The following is a 19,238-nucleotide window of genomic DNA, read 5'->3' on the forward strand; positions in this document are numbered from 1 at the left end:
TAGATACATCATGTACCTTCTGTCTGCAAAGAGCAGGAGGTTGCACTCAGTTTGATGGGACGTCATCTAGAGGTCTTTTCCAGGAGTCCTAGAACCGTTCTTGGTTCAGAAACTGTTTAGTCTTTGTTCTAAATATGTCCTAAGATGCAGTGCTTAGGGACATGATTTAAGCACTGAACAGGTAGATTAGGTTATGGTTGATGGATTTAGTTTATGGTTGGACTAGATGATCTTCAAGGTCCTTTCCAACCAGGCTGATTTTGTGTAAAATGGGTGGGTTCTGAAGCAACACAGCAAAATTCTGGTTTAGCATTTGTGTGAGCATCAGGAGGTTTTAACACAAAGGGACAGTCATTAAATCTTCTGTATATTGTAACAATAGAACAAAAGCAAAGGGATTTTTTTTCTTTATGTAAATACGTATTCCAGTCACAGATAAAGAGAACAATGCTCACATTTAATATTTGGGTGGGTTTAATGAATTGCAATCAGGTGATATTGTAGCTGATATGATTGCCAGAAAGCTTTTTTTTTTTTAATGGTTTTAAGATTTCTTGTTCTGATCTTTTGTTTTGCAGTATTATGTGCCAAGAATCTTGCAAAGAAAGATTTCTTCAGTAAGTATGCCCTAGTTGTAGAACTTTCTCCTCCCGATGAATCAGATTTGTGTGTAGATTGTGCATGACTGTTGTGGCTCATCTCTGTATGTCCTTTGTTCTGTGGTCCCATCCTTGCAGTAGCGTGGCATTGCTACAGGAGCACATTTCGAGAATTGTATTTAGAGAGCATAGACTCCAGGGTTGGAAGGACCAAAGACTCACAAATTGTAGCTGGAAGCCTGGCTGATGAGACCACAAGCAGGTTGCTGCTTACAGTTTGGGGGCGGGGGAGGTACCCAGAGCATCCATCTCAAAAATATCTCAATTTATAAAGGATGCCAAGGGTAGGAGTAAAATATCCCAGTGCTGCAGTCTCCATATTACATTTAAGACCAAATAAAAATGCCTACTTATCAGCATGCATGGGAATGTGCTGTGACATTAAGCATGTTTAAGCTTTTTGTTTTCCTAAAAACTCTCACAATTTATGGCAGATATGAATCTGTGTGATGGAAGTACATTATCTAATTAGGAACTCAGTTCTCTGTTTTGGATTTACTAAAATAGTTTTAGGATGATGGCAACTTGCCTTTCTTGACGGGGAGAAGCAGAAGCTCATGATAGCATTATCTTGGGAGAAACAAAACAAAAAAAGTACTCTATTTAATAGCATCTTTTCCCTTCCACAGGATTTCCTGACCCATTTGCAAAAATAGTTGTTGATGGGTCAGGTCAGTGCCATTCCACTGACACTGTGAAGAACACATTGGACCCCAAATGGAACCAGCATTATGATCTGTGAGTTGTTTCTGAGGCCATAAGTAAAAAATATTCCAGAGATTTATCTAGTAAATGGACTGCAGGGGTTGGCACTGCAGCTTAATTTTGCATTAGCAAGAAGAGTCACGTTTGCTGAGGAGGACTGATTTTATTTATTATTTTTTTGCAACAAAAATTTGCCTGTTAATAAAGAAGTGCTACTTTGCTTTTAGGTGTTTGAATTGAGGAATATTTGTGTGTCAGGTTCCCAGCACAGCTGCTTGGAGGAAGCTCTACTGGAGCATTGTTGTCCAGCTGTTAAGAAAGATTGTCTTTATTGTAGTGATTACTTTTCTTCAACTTACTATAATTTAATATTTTTTTTTCTAAAATTAGTCTTCTATTCTGTGTTTTTCTAGATATGTTGGGAAGACAGATTCCATAACCATCAGTGTATGGAACCATAAAAAAATCCACAAGAAACAGGGAGCTGGCTTCCTGGGGTGTGTCAGACTCCTCTCCAATGCCATCAGCAGGCTAAAAGATACTGGATGTAAGAGCAATTCCTGGCACAAATAAGAACCTTCCATGCCTTGTATCTGAGTCGTGAATAATATTCCCAGCCATCCCTCCCCAGTGTTTTGTTGATCTTTCCAATTCTTATTTGCAGACCAGCGTTTGGATCTATGCAAACTCAATCCCACAGATACTGATGCTGTACGAGGCCAAATAGTGGGTAAGAATTCTCTCAGCTAAACTTTCATCTTCTTGGGTAAATACACTAAATGGACAAATGCTCTATTAAAAAAAAAAAAAAAAGAAACCTGTAATTTTTCTTGCTGCAGTGCCTTTTCTGTGTTTTTTTTCTTCTGACTTTGATGGGAATAAATTACATTACCTGAAAATGTTTGCTATATTCCTAGGCAGGAGGTTGTTTTCTCTCTGTTCATAACGTTCCATATAAGAAAGAGGAAATGCTTCTGGCCAGGTTTCTCATGCAGCTCTGGAAGGGTCAATGTTGCTGTGAAACTGTTTGCATTTGGACCAAGGTGACAGGCGAAGAAAATCTTCTGTGGGAAAGAGGATCTGAAGGAGTTAAAAGAAATTTTGCAAACTGCTGTTTTAATACCACCACCTCCTGTAGCCCAAATATCGACAAGGCTGTGCTAGTTTTACAGCTGATCTACCCCATCTCACCACGTTTTGCTGCTCCCACCCAACAACCCAGGCTTTTCACTGATCTATAGAAATGTTTGGCAAATCCCAAATTCTCACTGTAATGATGACATCTAGTGGTGAGGAATTTTTTTCCAGCTTCCTTCCCTGGGTCCTCATGAAACACAGATGTAGACCCCGGCGAGTTTAATAGTTACAGAAACAGACTCAGCTTAAGGGTTGTTTGTTGTTTTTTTTTTTGGGGGGTGGTGCCTCTGGTTTCTCTTCTGCATTTTGAAAAATCAGTAATGCTTTAGGGTTATTGAAGAAGTTTTGGTAAAAGCTTTCCTTAATATTTTACCCAGTATGAATTTGGATTGTTTGCCTTTATATTGTTCTGAAGGGAACAGTTCTTCTTTTATTATTAACTTGTGTTTGTTATGTTTGGTGTTTTTTTAATTTCAGTCAGTTTACAGACACGGGACAGAATAGGCACAGGAGGTTCTGTAGTGGACTGTAGAGGGCTTTTGGAGAATGAAGGGTAAGGATTGTTCTCTTTACACTTAATTAGAAACATGGTTTATTTGTGGAAAGAATATAATTAACACTAGAAATATTAAATATCAGCGTGACTAATATATTGTCTGGGAATATGTATCATGAAGTAAGGTTATAGCTGCTTACTTAATTGAAGAAAATAAGCTAAACGGGGTAGGACTTGATGGTTTTTGTTACCAGTGCTGCTGGCACTTCCATGGGAAATTTGGGATATAAAACCAGTAAGAAAGTGGCATTGTCTTGGGTTAAAAGTTGCAGTACTTGAAGTAATGGGGAGAGAGAGAAGCTGTTATTTCTGCCTTCACTTCTCTGTGATGGAAACTCTTGAAGTTTCCCCATTTTCAGAACGGTTTATGAAGACTCTGGACCAGGGAGGCCCCTGAGCTGTTTTATGGAGGAGCCAGCCCCCTATACAGACACCACGGGGGCTGCTGGTGGGGGCAACTGTCGCTTCATGGAGTCCCCCAGCCAAGATCAGAGGCTTCAGGCACAGAGACTCCGGACTCCTGAGGTCCGAGGCCACATACAGACACCTCAGAACAGACCTCATGGTCACCAGTCGCCTGACCTACCAGAAGGCTATGGTGAGAGCTTCCAGAACTGTGAAACTCAAGTGTTTGGTTGTTGGGTTTGTTTTTTTTTCAAAAGCCTTCAGAGAACAATTCTCCCATTTTATTAAATAAATGTGGTTCACCTGTTAGAACCTGCAGCATCCACGTGCATCTAATGGTCTGCCTGTTGGAAAAGGAACTAAGCAGGGCAGATGGGAGTTTGGGGTTGGCTAATTAGCAGGTGGCTACGCCAGGATACACTGAGGGGTTGATGGTAAATTAAACATGAGTTTGTGGCATGATGATGTTACAGAAAATTCCCTGCTAATCTTGGTTGTGTATCTAGGGAGAACAAATGTAAAGAGCTCTTTAAACTGGAGCAGTCATGCTATTTTTTCCTTCCTCCTTGGCATGTTGTGTAGGTTTCAGCCCACACTTGAGAAAAGAGCAGGAAAATATAAAAGCAACAAAGAAGCCTGTAGTACAGAAGATTAGGGAGGATAAGATTAAGAAGGCTTTGAAGCTTGGAAAAGGGCACACCAAATCTAAGAGTGAAGAAATCTAGTTTGGGGGTTTGGGTTGTCTCAATATCTAAAAATAAAGATACAAACTAAAACAAACTGATGCATGGATCTGTGAGTTTCCAAAAGAGCACTGCAATGTGTAGTAAAGTACATTTGTGGAGTCAGTGTTTGAGGACAAAACAGACCCTGCTGCAAGAGATCATGGGGGTGGCTCAAGTACTTTCTCCTAGCTCTGATAGAAATAGAATATGCTTGAGTAGAACAGAATGTGCTCGAATAGCTCAAAGCTAATGGCTTTGAACAAACTATTTTATTTATATATTTTTTTTCAGATTTGTAATTAAGAATAATCTTTTTCTTTTTTCATAGAGCAAAGAACAACGGTACAGGGACAGGTTTATTTTTTGCACACACAGACTGGAGTTAGCACGTGGCATGACCCTAGGATACCAAGGTATGTATTTGTAGCTACAAAGTCAGGCTTTTCTGATATGTGTGTTTGTCTATGGCAGTGAGCTGAATTGTGAAGAGATAAAAAAAAAATATAGTATGAAATGGCCTCTAAATTTCAAGGGAGCACTACAAGCAGGGGAATAAATTGGGGGGGAGTTTCTAGTTACCTTTTCACTAAATATTAAGGATTGCTCTTTTTGAAAGAAAGAATTACCTACTTGTGAAACATATAAAACAAAAAGGAAAAATACGTAGCTCTTCAGGAATTTCCATTTGACAGAGTCTTCCTAAAATGTCATTATGACTTCTTTCATTTCTGTGAAGCTACAGATTTCTCAAGCTTAGCCAATGTTTGGGGTTTGGTGTGAAAACAGTTTGGTATGAAAACAGATTTGCAGCTAGAAAATTTGAATCCTCCACATGATTAATTTAGTAAAGCCTCTTTAAACCTTAACCTGCAGTTAATCCAGAGCTTTGTGACTAAGGTCTGACACTCTTCCTTGAGGAGCTCTGCAGCTGGGCTGTTTCTCTGGCCTACCTGCACAGAGTGCAACACAAAGGCTGTAACTCTTCAGCTGTGCATGGATGTGATACAGGATATTAGAAAAATGATACAGAGTAGTGTAGGCAAAAGTGTTGATAAAACCCCAGTATATGAAGGGATATGAAAAATAAAGCTGAGAGAAAATAGCTGATGTTAGATTAGCTGGTGTTGTTGGAAGAAGAAATGACAGTGCTCAATTCTTCATATTGCTTGTCAGGCTTGTGTGTGCAAAGCCTGGTCTCTTCTCCCTGTGATGCTGGCTGGTCTAATGCAGGGTAGCTCTGCTTCTCTCCACAAATCTTAGAGCTAGGTTTTCAGGACCAGTAGTGTCTTGAGAGTCACAGATCACTCTTTATTTTAGTTAAAAGTGGCTTTCTTACTGCTGAGTTGCTGTATAAAACCCTAACCTGGGCATTTAGCACAGATGTAGGTTAACACTTGCTGTAATCAGATCTCTGCAGTACTTTCAGATGCACAGCTGATTAAAACAAATGGTAACAACCATAATCTTTAAGGAGCCTAACAAAGGCTTGTCTGTCTGTCTGCCTGTGTATCCCCTGCTAGCTTATGCTCACTGACACTAATGAAGCTTTTGGTGTACAAAGTGTTTCTACCTTTCTAAAGCCTCTCAGTTTACTCATTTATACGGATGGTGCATGGTTAGATTTAGGTAAGGAAATACAGAGTGATGTCTTTAGCCCTGGGTCATGGATTAATCCAGCCAGCTATCCAGAGGACACTTGATTTAACAATAGACAGCATCAAAGCAGCTATTCTGGCCTTCTCCCTCAGATTCTTAGAACCACTGAGCACCAAATTGATTCCACCCTCTTTAACTTCTTGTTTGCTTTTCCCCTTAGAGACCTTAACAGTGTGAATTGTGATGAACTGGGACCCTTGCCTCCAGGTTGGGAAGTCAGAAGTACAGTTTCAGGAAGAATATATTTTGTAGATCATAACAACAGAACCACACAATTCACAGATCCACGACTACATCACATCATGAAGTAAGAACCTTGCCCTATACATGATTAATCTCAAGTTTGGATTCTTAAACATTTTATTTTTGTCCAATTTTAACTACAGTCTGGGAGTTATGAGGGGCTGAAAAAACTGCATGATCATGATACTGGGGAACAGATGCAACCAGTGCTCTAGTCAAAGTCTGAGCATTGCTTCTCACTGCTGGTTTTATCCAAGCTTTTTGCACAGACTCTTCAAAAATATTTTTGCTGTGCTTTGCAGTCCTCAGGTTTAAGGGAGAGGTCACGTATTTTGGCACAAGACAGATCTTCTTAAGCTGGTATGACAAAAATTGCCCCAAGCTGTGCTGGAGGAAATCTGCAGCTCTGGAATTGCTGGGGTGTGGGGGAGAGGGTCTGCCAGGCAGTTCCACAGCAGGCAGCCCATGCCTGTCTGGATTACCAGTTCCATCTCTGTCCTACGTCTGCTAGACCTGAACTGGCTTCGTGCTCCCTTGAGCTCCAGGCAGCAGGAGGGTAAAGCCAGCTGGAGTCTGCTCCCCTGGTGCTGTGCCCAGGCCTGCTTGGGTTTAGCAGGATTTAATAAGCTCAAGCTCTGCATCATGCAAAGGCAGCTCAACTATTAGAGAACTGACCCTGGGAGCTGCCTGGCAGTGCTTCTTGTGCCCAGGATCAGACTTTTTCCTGGATCTCAGTTGTCTGTGCTTGAAGCTAAAAAAATCATTGCTCTACAACCCAAATAAAGGACTAATAAATAAGGATAGTTGAATGGATGGTGCTGCAACTAATTTGGGACAAGTACATCTTTCTATTTAATAATCATAGATGTAGTCCTTTTACTGTCTCAGAATCCCCAGCCTTGTTTTGCATGGAGCTGGAATAAAATTCATTGCAGTTGTTAGATGGTTCCACTTAAAAAGCTGTTATTTCTTTCATTAGAATTCTCTTTTTGTGTTATACTCTTGAGAATTGTCTCCACACAGGAGAAATACCATTAGAACTTTTTAATTCCTGCCCAGTCAGTTCTCGGTGATGATGCTCCACAGCCTTCCACGATGTAATGCTATATCAAAACTGAGCTGAAAAATGCTGAAACCCTTAAATGCAAATATCTGTATTCCTCACATCCCTGAATGTAGAGTAATGATGCTATAGAAGTTACCCAGCTGAACCCACATTTCACTCCAGGGTCCTCTTAGAGTTCTTCCATAGTATTACATACTCCTTATTGATATGCTTCTTGAATAAATACTCTACTTTTCTTTCAAAGCCACCAATGCCAGCTAAAAGAGCCCAGCCAGCAGCCTCTGCCAGCTCCCAACGAGGGGTCACTAGAAGATGGGGAGGAGTTACCTGCACAGAGATATGAAAGAGACTTGGTACAGAAGTTGAAAGTTCTTAGACATGAGCTTTCTCTTCAGCAGCCACAGGCTGGTCACTGTCGCATTGAAGTATCCAGGGAGGAAATATTTGAGGTATTTGATGGACCTTCTACTGTTAATAACAGCTTTTGTCACTCAAGAGTTTTAATTAAAACTTATCTTTGATTATAGCAAGTTTGCTTTGTGAGAGAGGTAGTGAATCAGGTGTGGAGTGGTCTTTGGAATTGGCTTCAGATCAGCACTTTAATGTTTTCTATGGTTGAATAACAAGCTGTGTATTGCAGTAATACATCTTAGTAGACTCATTATAGAAAGAAAGTAAAGTATCTAATTGTAAAACTTGCAGGAATCCTATCGTCAGATAATGAAGATGAGGCCGAAGGATTTGAAAAAGAGGCTTATGGTGAAATTTCGAGGAGAGGAAGGTCTGGATTATGGAGGAGTAGCAAGGTGAGATCCAGGGGGGTTGTCTGACACCTTTTTAACCGTCAAACTGTCCTTATAGTGAGTGACCTGTGGCTAATACTCCCTTTCAAATTGTCTGTCACTGGTGTAGGTAAGTTATTTGCGATCCAGTTTATAGGTAGGTGTTGTAGCTTCAGCCTTTGTGCCTTGGTGGATTGCAAAGTGGAAGCATGTGATGTAACAGTTGTCCCACAGCCCTCCAGCTGTCAAAGGCTGGCACTAAGTGACTTGATATTTGGGAATGTTACTGGAATTCACACCAGATTGAGGTGTTGCTCTTTCATCTCTATAGGTACTTGTTCTCAGCCCCATTGTCCAGTAAAAGGCTTGTTCAGGGATTGGCAGTTGATCTCATTGCAGCAAGTGCTGATCCCAGCCACAGCCTCCAATTTCATGAGTCTCAAAGTGAGATCAGCTCAAATTGTGACATATCTCAAGAAGGATATAGACTCTGAAGTAAAATCCAAATCACAGTAAAGGTTTTGTTAAATACTCCCATCTGATTTCCAGCAAGTGGATTGCAAGATGATAGGGGTTCCTTTTTATTGTCTCAGCCACATTCAGGAGAGTCCTCTGATCTGTTGGAGCAGGGGTAGAAATGAACTCATCCTAAACAAAGACTAAAATTTGAGATAAGACTTGCTTCCTCCTTGAAAAGAACAGTGATCCCCTGTGGTCACATCAGATCTGAAGTTCTGGAGTTGTTTGTAACATCACCACCACAATACTCATCCTTGCAGTGCCTGAGCTGCATACTGTAAATTCACCCAGAGATTCCTCGAATCCACAAAAGCTGCATCACCCACTTAGGGGTCTTTGAGTGACCCATCACTGGACAAAGGAAAGAAGATGGAACATTCTGAGCTGCCTTACCCGAGGCAACCTGGAGTGTCCCTGCTGCCACATCCTGTTGCCTTGAAACTCCTCCTCTTGTAATGTGTTTGTTTTCTCTGCCCCTCCTGGGCTCTGCTGATTCTTTAGGCATCAAACATTTGCAGAGAACCAGCACTTCTAAAATCCTTCAATGACTGAGCTGATTTTAAACAGATTTTTTATTTTTTTTTAATATTTCCTTATACTGTCCAGGTTGCAGAGGAGCAGATCTCTTCTCCAAATATCTGATCTCAGTACAGATTTTTTTCAGTGGATCATGTTCAGACTCAGTTTGTTTATGGTGTTGTCTAGCAGGTTGCTGTAGCCTCTGTAACTGGTGTTGATCCCTTCAGTACTTCTAAACTAGAACAGGTCTGCCTGTGAGTGGAGTAAGACACTTGATAGGTTTCCATCCACACCTTTTTGGTCTGCAAATTTAGGGTGGTACAAGGAAATCTGATTTTGAAACAAGCATTTCATAATTAATTATTAGTTTGATTATCACAATAGTAGTGTGGCTGAAACTTAAGTGGAAGTTGCACCCTTCTAAAATACTGTTTGTTTTATTTACTTTGACAGAGAATGGTTGTATTTACTGTGCCATGAAATGTTGAATCCCTATTATGGACTCTTCCAGTACTCCACAGATAATATTTACATGCTGCAAATCAATCCAGACTCTTCTATCAATCCTGTAAGTAGTAACTTCTGAGCAACGAACCTACTTTAACAGAGGTCCCCTGCAGTGTTTTGTTGTAACTGCTGCTTCCATGCCAAGAGTGTAAAACTGAAGGGTAAAGCAGAATAAGAATGTGTTAATGAGCCTTGCATTGATGTGGTGTGAACGAAGGGATTTTGTTCAGAAATGAAAAACAAGAGAAAAGAGGCATCCCTTGGTAAGGGTCTGATCTCTTTGAGACTCCTTGGTGCTGGCTGGGATGCACAATGATTCTGAGAAGACACAAGTGGGTGAAATTCATCTTCCCTGGGAACCCAGTGGCTGTGTAAACAGCATTGCACCCTCAGCAGGCTGCACCCCGTGGCCTGGGGGCTTGGGTGCCTTGCTTGCCCTTTCTCAAAAAGCTGCTGTGCTTGCTTTTTTTTTTTTCTTACTGCAGGATTTGTATTGATGCAGATCCTGAAAAGAGCAGCAGTTCTCTATTAGCACAGGGGAATTTTTCTTGACGTGACATTTCCTGACATTTGCTCTGTGAGATGGGGGAGATAGGTTGGAAGGATCTCAGCAGTAGGACTCAGGCCTCCCTTTTCCAAAGTCAGTTTATGAGCAACGTGAAAGACATGAGGGAAGGGAGCACATGGCCTGCTTCCTCAAGAGCAAAAAGGTTTTGATGTTCTAACAAAGACTAAACAAATTTGTTTGGAACTGCCATATCTTGGATTCTGTGGTTTTCATTGGGATATTCTTGTGAGGAATTTTGCTCTTTGAGAGGTCTAGCATTTTCTTATTTATTCATCAGGGCCAATTTATTAGTCAAATAATGCACAGAGACTTGTTTGAGGCATTTAATCGTTAAGTTATTGGTTATGTGATAAGGAAAACCTCTGGCTCCTCTTGCCCAGAGGACTGCAAATCACTTCCACTGCAGACAACTGATAGCAAGGATATAACCACAAGATGTCAGTCTGTTCCCACTGCCTGATCCTCTCTCCTCTCTCCCTGCAGGACCACTTGTCTTATTTCCACTTTGTTGGTCGGATAATGGGTTTGGCTGTGTTCCATGGACACTATATCAATGGGGGTTTCACTGTTCCCTTTTACAAACAGCTTCTGGGGAAGCCCATTCAGCTCTCTGATCTGGAATCTGTTGACCCAGAGTTACACAAAAGTTTAGTCTGGATTTTGTAAGTACTGTATTTATCAATTGCCTCTTTGCAGAGAAGATGGGGCACAGGATGTTGGCAAGAGAGAAGTGATTGAAAGAATCTTTCAACAGGGGAGATTTGTACCAAATTATTAAACTACTCTTTGTATGTCAAAAAGTTCAAGGTACCTGAGGAAAAGTTCTCATTGCAAACTCTGTGTTAGCTCTCCTTGCAGCAAAGGAGATCAGTAAACATTGCATGGGTCTGGTAAAATATCACAGTATCACAATCCAAACTCAGGACAGAGCTCTGAGGGGAGATACAACCTTGTTCAAAAGCAAACCAGCTTGGATGAAAATGGAAGTAAATGGACGTAGTTTGGGCTTCTATACATGCACAGTTCAGAACAAAATTCAACATTCACTCCAGCTTTGGGACCCTTCCCTGCTTTGCAGTATCTCAGTTTCTTCTAAATGCTGTTTTGAATTTTGTATTTAAAGTTACTGATGTTTTTGAAGTTCACTGCATGTGATCTCTTCCGTGCTTCACACCAGTACCTGGCAGCAGATCAGATTATTGCTGGATATATAAATGTGTGGTGTGTTTCTCTATCTGGGGTTTTATTCATTATCCTGAGCACTACTAAAATCAGATGTATGGCCCAAATCTGCTCAGGCTCTTCAATATGCATTAAGCTACATAGAAAATGGTGATTGTGGAAATATTCCTTTAGTGGTGTGAAATGCAGGTGGCTGGTTACTAGATTTATTCTGAAGACTAAATGTTCTAATAACAAACTGTCAGCATCACCACTGAGAGTTATCAACATATCCAAACAACTAGGTTTACCCTCTGTCTTTCCATTGCCAGAGAGAATGACATCACCCCAGTTCTGGACCATACATTTTGTGTGGAACACAACGCTTTTGGGAGGATTTTACAGCATGAACTCAAACCTAATGGCAGGAATATTCCGGTGACAGAAGAGAACAAGAAAGAATATGTCAGGTATGGCAGATGAAAAAGATGCTCTGCAAAATGGAGTGGAAAGAAGTAGGAAAAGGATGAATTGTTTTTATATAGTGAGACTAATGAACTAGGTATTTTAGGGGGAAATAACTGAGTCAGAAGTGCCAGGAGCATTTTCACACAATGCCCTGTTGTTACACCTGGGAAGATGAAGATGTAAATTGTGGTTTTTGTGTTGATGGTGCAGGAGTTAATTGTTGATGGAAAAAGGAACTGATAAGCACTTCTCTCGGAATACAAAATGTGTGGATTAAAATAAGTTAGTCTGTAAAAGGAGTCTGTTCCAGCTCTGCTCTAAAAGCCCAGTCCTACCTGGCTCATAATCCCTGACTTCTTCTTTCCCCCCAGGCTGTATGTAAACTGGCGATTTATGAGAGGGATAGAGGCACAGTTCCTGGCTCTGCAGAAAGGATTCAATGAACTTATTCCTCAACATCTCCTTAAGCCTTTTGACCAGAAGGAACTTGAGGTATACGTTTTATCCACATGGAACATTATTTTGTAATTTCTTTGATCCACAAGCAAGCACTGATCTTAAAAAAAAACAAAACACAGGAAAAACAAACTCGCAAAACTTACGCCAGTGTAGGTACCAGCAAGCTTGTGTAGTTGTTTAACCAAACCCTTTTTGGTTTATTCTAGACATTCTTTAGGTTAACACTGAGAAAGCTCCTTAAACAGGGGAAGACCTTGGTATCTAACTAAGGACTAATGCTCAAAGCAGGTGGTCTGGGCAGGGAGGGGGGACTGCAAGTCTGAGGAATTGCTGGCAAGACCTAACGTGTTACCTACCCCAGAACTTGTGTTCTCCAGAGGCTGTTTTCATAGGTGGCTGTTCCTGTACGCACACAGGGTGTGGTTTACAGCAACTAAAATAGACATATGGAGCATAGAGGAAAGAAATTAATGTATCTTCTCATTTAATCCTGAGGTGCAGAATGCTGCACTGTAAAACCATTCTTGTTGTAGCAGTTTTTCCTCTGGTTTTGCCTTTTTGGAAAAGTAAGTCGACCTGTGGATTTACAGTCCATTTGTGGTATTGGAAGTGCCAGCTTTGTGCTGGTTGTTCATGGACAGTAATTAATCCCATGAAGTTATTGCATTCCATTTGCTTGTTGCTTGAAAAGGCAGATTAAAAATCCATTCAATATATCAAGTCTGAGTCAGAACAGTCACAACTGTCCTAATAATGTACACGAGTGTGAGTGGGTGCTGTCCTCCTAGCACAAAAAAGCAGCTGCTACATGGTAGCTCAGAAATGTGACCCTCACTATGGAGTATTATGGGAAATTTAGAATATGATGCACATTTTGTTCCGAGTGAAGTTTTCTCTATGTCATTTATTTGTTGTTGCCAGGGGAGGTGGTTAGATTCATGGCCAGCAGTGACTTTCTTTCATGGTATTTTGCAACCTGGTGTCATCTGGGCAAGACACTGAATTAATACGTCTGGTGTGTGTTAAAGCCTCTCACAAAAGACATCAGAAAATAGATGAAGAGTTTCTGTAGTTTGTTGTAGGTTATGGAACAACAAACCAACAGTTTGTGTTACCATAAACTGAGGAGGATTCTGTCATAGTTGGTATTGGCACCTCTAGGACAGACCTGCATCAGGATGATGATGATGTGTAGTGCAGTAGATGACATGTCTTCTTCTAAGCGTGTGCTGTATGCTCAGAAAGATGTGCTGTGCTCTTCAGGTAGGATAGATTTTTAAAAAGCAGGTCTTGAATGGTCTTTTGATTCTAACTTCTTGTGGAAATTCTGGTTCTGGTCGGTGTACTCCTTGGCCTGGGATTCATTGCAGTTTAACTGGGGAGATTTACTGCTCGTTCTAAACTGTTTTGGAGCATTACCATGCATCAAAAAGGTGGTTCAAGCACATAAAAGAAGCACATAAAAGAATGCCAGGCTTAGTGAAACAGTTGGGTGTGTTTTTATAGCTGCAAACCTGAAATAACTGTGAATGTTAAAGCATTTTTCTCGTCCTTGGACAGCTAATCATAGGAGGCCTGGATAAGATAGACCTGAACGACTGGAAGTCAAACACACGTCTCAAGCACTGCATGGCAGATAGCAACATTGTCAAGTGGTTCTGGCAAGCTGTGGAAACGTTTGATGAGGAAAGAAGGGCAAGGCTGCTGCAGTTCGTGACGGGTTCCACGCGGGTCCCACTTCAAGGTTTCAAGGCTTTACAAGGTGACTGATGTGGAGGCTGAGTTGCTCTGTGGTGGGGGCCAGAGATAAAAATCCTGTGGTGTTTACTGGCCCCTTGTAAAATATCAAGGGTAACTCAAGCACTTGCAAAGTTTTGATCCCAAGAGCAGCTTTCCATTTGTCAGCAGCTCTGCTGATGGTGAACACTTGAGCTGGTGCTGATAGCGAGACAAGTTGGTCAGTCTGCCATTGTGTAGCACTTTGGGGACAATATTAGCTTGTCAGTCTCCTACAACTCCGTGGACTGATGTTAAAATCTTTGATTATAGAGCCATGAAAAGTGTGTTCCCTTTGTTGTCTGTTAACAAACCATTAGCCTTTAAAACAAGTTCCTGGAAACTGCAGATTTTGTCACCAGAAAAGGTGGCAGTGTCCCAGGCTGTTGTGGTTCCCCTGATAGCATTCATCTGTTGGCTGACAGCAAACTAATATTCACATTAAAATATATCGATCTGTTTTACAAGGAAAACCTTTTTCCACTGAAGTCTTTTCACTTTTGAAGGTGCAAATTTTGTTAATATAAAACTTAGCAGCTTTGCAAAGTACTAGTCTGCAAATTGTCCTGAACAGCCTTTTTGCTTCCGCCATCCTTCATCAGCTGCAGATCTGATACACAGATTGGGCCTGTGACATGCTTATGTTTGCAGCTGGAACTGTTAATTTTCTCTCCTGCCTTTTGATAAGTAGCAAAATTTGTGTGCATGAGTGATGTTTTGTTGAAGTGCAGTAACTAGAATGTCTGTCTGCAAGGTTCTACAGGCGCTGCAGGACCCAGACTGTTTACCATCCATTTAATAGATGCAAACACAGACAACCTTCCAAAAGCCCACACTTGGTAAGTTGAAAACATCCTGCATGTCAATGCTTGCTTTCCCTTTGTCTTGGTTTAAAGGAGTAATCTCTTTCTGTCCTGGGTATGGATTAGCCATGTGGTATCTATAGATGACTCCCAGGTGTGCTTTGCTAGCTTGGAAATACCTGTACTCTGCAGCCAGCAAAATAATCAGCTTCTCTTCTTACAGCTTGATTTGTCCTCTCTACTCTCTGTGGTTTTCCTTTACCCTAGAGTTGATTATTCTGGCCAGTGAGATGTTTGTAAGTTTATTTCTGCATGTTCAGCAAAAGTGTTCACCAAGAACTGCCTCACAGCAGAGAGTCCTCAGCCAGGATTACAACGAATAGTTTCCAGTTGTAAAATGTAGAAGTGCCCTGTTGGTACAGTGGGGGCAGAGAATTGAGCTCATGTAGGGAAGCCTCACTCTGTCAGAGGCAGGAAATGATTTTGGCAGCAGCACAGGCTGTCTGCAGGCAGAGCAGGGGCTGGCCTGCCTGATGTCCTGCTTCATTTCCAGCTCTCCTGCATCTCCCACCTGCCTCCTTCCCCAGCAGCCCTGCATTCCTGCTGCAGAGGCACAGCTGGTTTTATCTTGTCTCCTTCCGCCACCAAAATGCCTGAGGTTTTCTTGTGTTGCTTTTTTTTTTTTCACAAATTCTATCTCTCTGTAGCTGATGTAGATTTTCCTTTCCAGTAAATACTCTAGATTCATACCCTGCCATGTGTTGTTATTTTGCCTCCAGCTTTAACCGGATTGACATCCCGCCTTACGAGTCCTACGAGAAGCTTTATGAGAAGCTGTTGACAGCTGTGGAAGAGACATGTGGGTTTGCTGTGGAGTGAAAAAAGCAACCAAAGGAAACAGATGCTAGCTCATGGACCACCAAATCAAAAGCTAGGAGAAGCTTGCTGTGAACTTCCTGCTAAGCTGTCTGAAGTGTCAGAACTCTGGACAACTTAGAGATGGGGCTGTTTCCCTTCCACTGCTGGTGGATGAGGGTGGGGGTGGGGGCTTTTGTTGGTGGTTTCCAACTCTTTTTATTTTCTCCCCTTTGTTACAATAACCCCTTCCCTCTTCTTCCATCCCCCATAAAATGAAATGCAGCCAAGTTCAGCATTTGGCTTTGGTTACACAGGATATTCTGCTAGATTTGTAACACATATTGTGATAGGGTCAGTGACCTGTTGGGTTTTTTTAATAGGAGAATCAAAGTGTAATTAAGAACGAGCTTGATTTGCTGAGGACTTGTAATAGGTGCACCTGCTTAATTTGTCTTAGATCAAGCTCAAGCCCTTGTAGAGTCTGGTGGGCACAGTGTGTCTGACTGGCACTGGAATTTGCATTGCACATTTTAAACACCTGTTTAAAAAGCAAACTTCTAGCAGAAAATACCTCCACATGAACATTTAACTGAAAGGTAAAAAGAAATCCAAGCTCTGCCTTAGCAGGAAGCTCCCAGTGGCAGCTGTGGCTCACCTTGAGAAAAGTGAAGGAACCTGGGGCAGCTCCAATGGTATTGTATTATTTCTTTTTGGTTGTCCTGGCTGAAATCTAATTGTTTTGCACATGAAAACAATTCTTTCCTCCTGCAGAATTACTTTCCATAGCTCTTTCAGATGTAAGTACCTTGCAGAGAAGCGTTGTAAGGAGGAGACAGAGGGTAAAAATCTGTTTGATCCCAAAGCTGGCATTTCTAGGCCACTGTTTTACCTGAGATGTGTTTGGGTGACTTCAAATTCTGAGATTCACCTGGAAATCACTAAAAGCAAAGGTAACAGAACCAACTTCTATGCCCAAGTTTTTGGCCTTGGGAAAGGTTTATTTGAAAACTGAGGTAAAAGGGGTAACTAGATAGTGAGCACATTTTAAATATTATGGAAAGCTATTGGAATAATTTATTACTTCAGTTGTGTAGGGATGGAAGTTTCTCCAGAGAGCTATATAAGGCTTTTTTTTTTCCAAATATCTGAAACTAATATTTAAAGGTTTGTTCTCTAACACATTGCTAAAACAACTTCCCAGGGAAAACAAAAGCAAATCAAATACCTGAATCACTAACATTCTTTCCAGTTTGCACACCAAGATGAAACAGTATTTTAACAAATAACACTTCAGAAAGGCCCAGTTACCTATGAAACATGTCTAAACTCCAGGAAAGCAGACTTGCTTGTATGGCATATATTTTTTTCCCTTTGGCAAGCCTGATTTTTAGAGAGATTCATTACTGAAACATTTAACAGATGTTATGTTTATGGAACAGTGCATTGAAATTCAGCTGTGGGTAAGAGGTTGTTCTTAGAAGATGTCTACTGGAATACTTCTATTTTGTCTTTTTTTTTTTTAATTGAATTTGATAATAGCTTTAAACTGTGATAGGACAGAAAGTAGACACTTGTCAAAACCCTGGCATCCTTCTTTGTTTTGTTTGCTTGTGGTTTTCTTTTCTCCATTGACCATAATTCTTGTGCTTTGTTGTTGTTGTTGGGAGTAAGAATTGCATTGGAGGTGTAAAATTGTACCATATTGTGAGATTTGCACAGGGTGGGTAAAGATGCTCATCCTGCAGGGCTGTACAGGAGGGGCAGAGTTAGACCCATGTCCTGTAGGAATCCTTTGGCACTTGGGGACCAGTCTCTGCAGCACTGGTTGTTGGGACACAAATTATGTGACTCTGGAAGAAAAGGGAGGAAATGCAACTGTCTGCAGAGAAGCATCTGTACAGTCTTGGGCTGAGTACTAGAATCTCCCTAGCCCTGACTTTTCCCAGTGGCTGTGAAGTTGTACCTGTTCAGAGTGTATTTAACCCTTTCAGTAGGTTTGAATGTGCAATAAACCAGTCAGATAAGGAAAAAAACAAACACCAAACAAAATGCAAAATGGATTATTGCCCAGAAGCTTTGCATGCAGGCAGTCTCATGTGGATTTTTCACTAAGAGGGTTTCAAAAAACCCAGATACTAAAGCCCAGCAGTAATAGAAGAAATCCTGTCACACAAGCTCTACATGCAGCACAACTGGCTTGGTAAAGACCAAGCGAGGTGAAGGTGAAGGCCCTTGGTTTGGAGATCTGTAGGTCAAGTAGCTCTATGTCAATGCCACAGTTGACATATGATAGTTCCTAATGTCTTTACTAGGTCAGTGTTTTATTGAATGCACAACATAAGAATAGGCAAGGGTTGTTGTTTTGAAATCCAGTCTGTTTTTGCTGTATTTAAAAGCCCTGGTCAAGGTACTTCCTCCATGCTGACAGGAACAGGGCACTGTCCTTTCAGTTATTTCAGTTCCTTTTGAAACAGCTTCACCACCCCTCCCATCCACTTGTCTTTGCCATGTTGTGTCACTTCAGTGAGGATAAAGACATTTTTGGTCTCGTTCTGCTCGTGCATTTGAGGCAGGCCTTCAGGCTGGTTGGGTGGATGGAGGGCAACCAAGCTGTGAGGTGCAAAGGGTTTACAGGGATGGGTTGTTCTTCCCATGGCTGGTGTCGAGGTCAGGGAAGGATGAAATCTGGACAGGAATTGGCGTAGCTTGAGCCATTGACTCTCTGAGGTCTTGGGAGCTGTTGGGATAACCCTAGCTGTCTGAATTTCTGTGTTCGTTCCCACTCAAGTCTGCCAGAACTTGACCTGGCTGTTACTTCTCAAACTTGCCCAAAGAATAACATCAAGTCTGGTGTTTGTTTTGTCATGACACGTTCCACCTTGTACGCGGATACTCTTGGATCTGACCTGAAGGAAAGACAAGGTACAATGTGTCTCTCGTTCCTGTCCTAAAGGCAAACCTAAAAGCTGGTCCACTGGCACAGACCTTCAGTGCTTGCCCTGATCCTGCTCTTCAGCCTTTACTATCTGCTCAGGGATGTAGGAAACCACCACTTTGCTCGTGTTCGCAATCGGGAAGAAACGAGACTGTTTTCCGATGGTTTAGCGTTAACTTGGGCATTATGTTAGATGAGACCCTGCTTCAAAAAGGCTGCTGGAAGCTCCAGATGGTGAAATCAGCGTTTGCTCAGCAGTTTGTGCTTAGTTCAAGTCGAGGTGGTTAAGAAATCCAACAGATTTTTGTAAATTAGTGATCCAGCCACCAGGCCCTCTGGAGCTGGTGCCCAGGTTCAGGGCCGTGTGGCACAGCGAGTTCCCAGAAACACAGTATGGATCTGTTTTTCATTTGTTAATTTTTTTGTTGTTGTTGTTGTTCCTCAACCACTTTATAATGTATTTTTTTAATTTATTATTTTTTAATGTCATGTTTTAAGTATTGCTGCTATCCTTGTTATTCTTCCCACTGTTTTTATTGCAGATTTATTTTGTGAAAGTTGTACACTAATGTTTCATTTTATGTCTAAATCAAAGTATTTAAAGAAATACTAGTTCTATTTAATGTGGTTATGGAACCAGCTGGAATAAACAGTGATTGTATAGTAGGCTGGACCCAGGAGGTCATGTTCATTTTTGTTACATATGCAATAAACTCACAACTTTAAACTCA

General features: G+C 41.3%; 1 protein-coding gene across 4 annotated transcripts in view; it reads left to right on the plus strand.

The window, feature by feature from the left end:
- Nucleotides 1-19,238, plus strand: part of SMURF1 (SMAD specific E3 ubiquitin protein ligase 1) — a 45,604-nt gene extending 26,366 nt beyond the window's left edge. Inside the window, exons 2-18 of one of the 4 annotated variants that reach the window (XM_051632060.1) lie at nt 579-617; nt 1,289-1,397; nt 1,778-1,911; nt 2,029-2,094; nt 2,979-3,054; nt 3,402-3,655; nt 4,516-4,600; nt 6,004-6,150; nt 7,397-7,601; nt 7,855-7,958; nt 9,426-9,540; nt 10,531-10,709; nt 11,541-11,678; nt 12,048-12,168; nt 13,696-13,897; nt 14,666-14,750; nt 15,494-19,238. In XM_051632060.1, the coding sequence (XP_051488020.1) occupies nt 579-617; nt 1,289-1,397; nt 1,778-1,911; nt 2,029-2,094; nt 2,979-3,054; nt 3,402-3,655; nt 4,516-4,600; nt 6,004-6,150; nt 7,397-7,601; nt 7,855-7,958; nt 9,426-9,540; nt 10,531-10,709; nt 11,541-11,678; nt 12,048-12,168; nt 13,696-13,897; nt 14,666-14,750; nt 15,494-15,593 (2,159 nt within the window). In that variant the 3' untranslated portion in view covers nt 15,594-19,238. The remainder of the gene's footprint in view (nt 1-578; nt 618-1,288; nt 1,398-1,777; nt 1,912-2,028; nt 2,095-2,978; nt 3,055-3,401; nt 3,656-4,515; nt 4,601-6,003; nt 6,151-7,396; nt 7,602-7,854; nt 7,959-9,425; nt 9,541-10,530; nt 10,710-11,540; nt 11,679-12,047; nt 12,169-13,695; nt 13,898-14,665; nt 14,751-15,493) is intronic. The other 3 variants (XM_051632061.1, XM_051632064.1, XM_051632063.1) reach the window with 3 other exon arrangements.

This window comes from Apus apus, chromosome 14, assembly GCF_020740795.1.
Source record: "Apus apus isolate bApuApu2 chromosome 14, bApuApu2.pri.cur, whole genome shotgun sequence".
Lineage (NCBI taxonomy): Eukaryota > Metazoa > Chordata > Aves > Apodiformes > Apodidae > Apus > Apus apus.